Source organism: Rhinatrema bivittatum, chromosome 3, assembly GCF_901001135.1.
Source record: "Rhinatrema bivittatum chromosome 3, aRhiBiv1.1, whole genome shotgun sequence".
NCBI lineage: Eukaryota > Metazoa > Chordata > Amphibia > Gymnophiona > Rhinatrematidae > Rhinatrema > Rhinatrema bivittatum.
In genome coordinates, this window is record NC_042617.1 from 215,435,954 (window position 1) to 215,441,953 (window position 6,000).

The 6,000-nt window shown below is 41.9% G+C and overlaps 1 protein-coding gene across 1 annotated transcript in view; it reads left to right on the plus strand.

Annotated features, from left to right (window-relative positions):
- ABCB10 (ATP binding cassette subfamily B member 10) overlaps window positions 1-5,296 on the plus strand; it is a 244,031-nt gene extending 238,735 nt beyond the window's left edge. The window contains 1 exon segment of the mRNA XM_029594183.1: window positions 4,873-5,296. Within this exon segment, the coding sequence (XP_029450043.1) occupies window positions 4,873-5,134 (262 nt within the window). The 3' untranslated portion in view covers window positions 5,135-5,296.
- The last annotated feature ends 704 nt before the right edge of the window (window positions 5,297-6,000 follow it).

Here is a 6,000-nt window from a genome sequence, read left to right on the forward strand (position 1 = left end):
GGGTTAGTGAGTTACAAGCACTTGTCACATACTCACCCTATACAAAGTTCCTACATGACCGAGTGGTCCTCCATACTCACCCTAAATTCCTTCCCAAGGTGGTTACTGACTTCCACTTGAATCAATCTATAGTCTTGCCCACATTCTTTCCAAGACCTCACTCTCACCAGGGTGAGAGGGTTTTACACACCTTGGACTGTAAATGTGCACTAGCATATTACCTAGACTGCAGTGCAATCCATAGAAAATCCACCCAGCTCTTTGTTTCTTTTGACAAAAACAAACCAGGACTGACAGTGGGGAAACAAACTCTCTCCAACTGGCTAGCAGATTGTATAGAGTTCTGCTATGAGAAAGCAGGCCTTCCTCTCCCAAGGTCGAGTAAAGGTGCACTCAGTAAGGACAATGTCAACCTGGTACCTCAGTAGCACACTTTCGTTCAGTACCGATTGCTGACATCTGCAAAGCTGCAACATGGAGCTCTCTTCACACATTTGCAGCTCATTACTGCCTGGACAAGGAAGGACGACAAGATTCAACCTTTGGACAATCTGTCTTAAAGAACTTATTTCCAATATAATCCCAACTCCTTCCACATCCAACCTGCTGTGATTTCAGCTGCCTCATTTTTCCCAACAGTACACCAGTTGTTGTGCCTGTTGCACAAGTTGTACATTGTTGGTCCAAACAAATGAGTCAGTCTGTAGCTTGCTAATCACCCATATGTGAGGACTATCATCCTGCTTGTCCTGGGATAAAGCAGAGTTGCTTACCTGTAACAAGTGATATCCCAGGACAGCAGGATGTAGTCCTCACGAAACCCACCCGCCACCCCGCGGAGTTGGGTCTGAAACATTTTATTATTTTATTTTGTGCTCGCACTTTTTGCTACAAACAAGACTGAAGGGAGCCCCCCCGTGGCTTGAGGGATAATGGCATGCTGGACATGCTCAGTATGCCAGTCAAAAGTTTCTAGAAACTTTGACAGAAAGTTTTCCGTGATAGGGCTCCGTCCAGTGACGTCACCCATATGTGAGGACTACATCCTGCTGTCCTGGGAGAACACCTGTTACAGGTAAGCAACTCTGCTTTACTCGTTGCATTCCACTTATTTTATAGTCCTCTATTGTATCTCCCCTCAGCTCATCTCTTCTCCAAGCTCAAGAGTCCTAACCTATTTAGCCTTTCTTAATTAGGGGAATTGTTCCATCCCTTTTATCATCTTTGTCGCCCTTCTCTGTACCATTTCTAATTCTGCTAGATCTTTCTTGAGATGTGGTGACCAGAACTGAACACAATACTCAAGATGAGGTCGCACCATGGAGCAACACAGAGGCATTATGATGTTCTCTGTTTTATTCTCTGTTCCTTTCCTAATAATCCCTAGCATTTTATTTGTTTCTTGACTGCTGCTACAAACTGAGCAGAATATTTCAATGTATTTTCAACAATAATACCTAGATCCTTTTCCTGAGTGGTGACTCCTAATATGGAGCCTTGCATTTTGTGGCTAGTATCAAAGCACACTGCACTCCTAGCACATAAAGAATTTCCTAAAGATATGAGAAAGTGGGAGGAGGGGGCATTTATTGTAGAAGTTGCCTTAACAATGGAGGGGTAAAGAAGAGGCCAGCAGTGACTCCTCCAACTTCTTTTTTAATAGGACTTAGAAGTATGAGGGCGGCTTGCCCTGTCAGGGCACATTTTTTCAGCATTGGGTGAGGGGGATGGAACTTGGCCCAGTAGGCCCAAGCAAATCTTAATTTTGTTTTTTTATAAGACTGGTGCCACTTAACCAGCTATATGCTGTTGAATATAGCTAGTTAAGACTTAAAGTTATCCAGCCACATGGGACTGGATAACTTTAGGACTGTTCTGAGGCCACACATAAGTTATCTGGCTGAGTTAGCTAGAAGCAGATGAAAATCAACCAAGTCCCCATAATGCCTATTTTATATCCAGCTAGATTTTAGTCAGATAATGACTTATTCAGCTAAAATTGAGATCAGAAAGGTGCTCCAAATATTCAAAAGTCAGCATTTAGACAATAACTCACAAGTTATCCCTAAAGGATCCCTAAAGGCTAGAGGATGGAAATGAAAAAAAGAGCACATGGGGGTAACTTGCTGGTGTGGCGGTTACTACACTTAACCAATAAGCCTTCATACTATTGATGCAACTCCATCATTGCTCTCTGCTTTTACGGCAGGGGGAGAAGAGAAAGAGGGGAATTAGATTCAGACAGCAATCAACAAGGACATTGGATTTTACAGTCTGTGAAAACAAATAAGCACGGGTTGGGGGGAAACAAATAAGCATGGGCAAATTGCTGGTGTAGCGGTTACTACCCTTAATCAACATGCCTGATACTTTGGATGCAACTCCAACATTGCTCCCTGCTTCAATGGCAAGAGATAACAGGGAATTGGACTCAAAATCCAAAAAGGGCCCAGACTTTGATGGTTTGGGAAACTAAATAAGGTGGTGACTTATATGGCGCAGCAGATGCTACCATAAGCTTGCAAAGCAGCCTGGATGGACTTTTTGGTCCTTTTCTGTCATTTTCCATGTTTCTGTGTGTCTATGTTTCTATCGAGATAGATGCCTCTTAACCTTTTAGATCCTGCTCATTGAAGGAATTATTTCCTGATGCCCCTTTTTACATATGTTAGTTAACTAGACCCAAATATGGTATAAATATGGTATAAAAAATTTGCAAGTAATTAAAGTATATGAAAAAATGTTCCACTTGTGGAACGTTGGTACCTAAAAGGTATATGGCCCTTTTGTTATGTGGCATGTGATCTACTGTTGTGGCTTTTATAAATTCTTAGGAGTTTCTAAGAATACTGACTTCTGTTGCTAACTAACATGTAAATACCCTCTCGTGCTCGTTTATCCCCCCAAAAAATTCTATATGTTCAGGAGGATTCACTTTAAGGTGAATTTTCAAAGCATTATGCATTAGTAATATATGGGGTGGATTTTAAAAGGGTTACGCGCACCGAGCCTATTTTGCGTAGGCCCAGTGACGCGAGCAAGCCCCGGGATGCGCGTATATCCCGGGGCTTGAAAAAAGGGGTGGGGCGTGGGCAGGGCCGGAGCCTCCAGGCACAGCGGCCATTTGCCAGGGATCGTGGGCTGGCCATCAGCTGGTGCGCACAACCTACACCTGCCTGAGGCAGGCGCAACTTATAAGATAAAGGTAAGGGGAGGGGGGTTTAGGTAGGACTGGGGGGTGGGTTAGGTAGGGAAAGGAAGGGAAGGTGGGGCGGAGGGAACGAAGGAAGTTGCAACCCTTTGCGCACGCCGACCCCGGATTTTATAACATGCACGCGGCTGCGTGTGCATGTTATAAAATCAGATGTACCTCTTAAAATCTGGCCCTATGTGCGTAAGTAGTCTCTGCTCACATATTCCGTATTTTATCAAAGTCCAAAATATACATGTATGTTCACATTCCTGGGCGGGGTCAACATTTACACATGTAAGTTGCTATTTTAAAAGGCATTTAAAATATTCCAACTTGCGTATTTTTACACCTGCTAATTACCTGGCATAATGATATTAAATGTGTTTATTGTGTAGTACTGACTGGGTGGGAGGTCTGGGTAAACTGGAGGGATTTCAAGCTGAAGAGCCAGGAGGGTCTTGATGAGCCGCAGAAGGATTGGGCGAACGGGGGGACTAATTGGTAAAACTGGTAATGTCATCACATGCTGTTATAAAATACATGAATTTGCACATGTAAATAAGGAATTATGCGGGTTCTACTTTATTTTCAAGTATACAATATACGCACATATATTTTTATAATAGGTGGATAAAGTATGCCCATTCAATGCATTGGTGTACATGGCTTCAATGCATTACACGTATTTGTGCTTAAGCCTACATACAGGTGTATGTTGCAGGGTAGAGATATGCATATTTTATAAAATCACATATATCATATGCACATTTTATAAAATACCATAATAAATATATGCGTGGCTACATACATGCATATATGCTGTCTCTTACAGTTGTTTGAAAGATATCCTCTTAGATAATTAATAGTGGATCCTGTGTTCCTTCAGTTAGTTGTAATCTGATATATGAAGTTCATCTATCCTGGCCCTGTAGATCCTCCCCATGATTTAAATTAATGTCCCCCAGGATTGAAGTTGTACCAAAGTTTCCCACAGTTCCACAGTTATATCATTGGATACAAAATCTGATTGCTGCTAGAGAATTTGGGCCATGGTGTAGAATTGTGGGAAGCTACCCAAACACTACCTGCCTGCCTCTTGCTATGCTGCTGCTGGCCCACTGCCACTACTACTACCCTTCTCTTTATCTAAAGGATTGTGAGTGTTTGGCAGCTGTGTTCCCTGAGCAGTCTGTAGTACAGTGCTTTACAAGTGTTTTTAACATATTAAATGACAGCAGACAAAGGCCAATTGAACCATCTAGCCTGCCCATATTTAGACTTTTTCTCTCTGGTTTTCTACCTCTTTGGGTAGATGAGCATATTAATTGCCATTGCCTAAACTAATACAATCTCCTCCCATGGTTTTGTATTTTTGCATGTTTCGAGTATATTTGAAGAAAAATAATTTCTTGCAAAAGAAGTTGAGAAATCTAATTTTGAAATAAACTAAAATCCACCAGCATCTCATTTAACCAACCATTTTGGTGCTTTGAATCAGTCAGGTATGTGATGACAAAATGTAGCTAGTAGACCACCTGTGGGGTCTCTCAGTGCATTCTGTTTTGTGTCACTTGACATTCTGGACCTGTAGGATTGCTGCAGGGTAGCAATGTGTGTGTGTGTGTATTGTTAGATATAAAGAATAATGGGAGACTGTTTCCTTTTGTGTTTTTCATTAGTGCTCTAGATGCTGAAAATGAATTCTTGGTGCAGGAGGCTCTGGAGCGGCTCATGGAAGGAAGAACTGTTCTCATCATCGCTCACCGTCTCTCCACCATTCAGAATGCAGATACTATTGCTGTCCTTGATCAGGGCAGTATCATTGAATGCGGAAAACATGAAGAACTTCTAGCCAATTCAGATGGACTGTTTCGAAAACTAATGGAGAAACAGGCTTTTCTCTCAAATAACCAAAACTTTGTCATGAACATTAAGCCCTGAGGCAGATGTAAAATTTTAAAAGGTGATGAAATTTAACTTAGGAAAAATGAACAACTTTAATTTATGCTTCTGTCTCTCTCTATATATAAATACACAGTGAGAGATAGGTAGATAGCTATTATATATTATGTATTTTTCCAGAGTAAATGCTTTTGAAATTTAGATGTGTGAAAACATTTTTTATTCAGAGTTTTTAACAAGTATTTTACTTTTTTTAAATTGCCAAAATATGAAGTGTCTTTAAATGTATTTTTCATGTTGCAGACATTTTAAGTACTGTATCATACAGTCATGTGCCTTATTTACTGCTGTGGTGATGGTTTGTTGAAGAATTTAGAGATCGATATTCAGTGACATTTAACAGGATAAATATTTAGCTGGCTAAGTGAGGGGAGGGATGGAGCATTCTGGGGCGGATCTACTTATCCCAGCTAACTTACCCCTAGATTCACTAAGCTAGAATGTTTTATTGCAGGAAGGGTCCCACTTCGTGGGGGGTGTCGCTGCGATAATGGTGCCCCTCCCCCAAAAAAGCATTGCAGCTGTATGGTTCATTCTTTTGTGCCATGGCACAAAAGATGTGGCAAGTGGCCCTTTAACAGCATGGTGGCCCCAGCCTCATGGGACCACTATTGCCTCAAAGTGACACTGGTCCGAAAAATCAAAGTATCAGCAAACAGGGAGGTTGAGCAGGGGTTCAGAGCTGAACCTCCATTTCAACCCAGGGCCGCCAGCTGATGTGGCACCGATTCCCCCCAAAAATGTAAAAAATAAAAATGCACCTGTGCAGCAACAGACCTGGCCCCCCAAATCCATCCAATACACTAAAGCCTCCTGCCATGGCACTTCCCATTCCCTCCTCCACC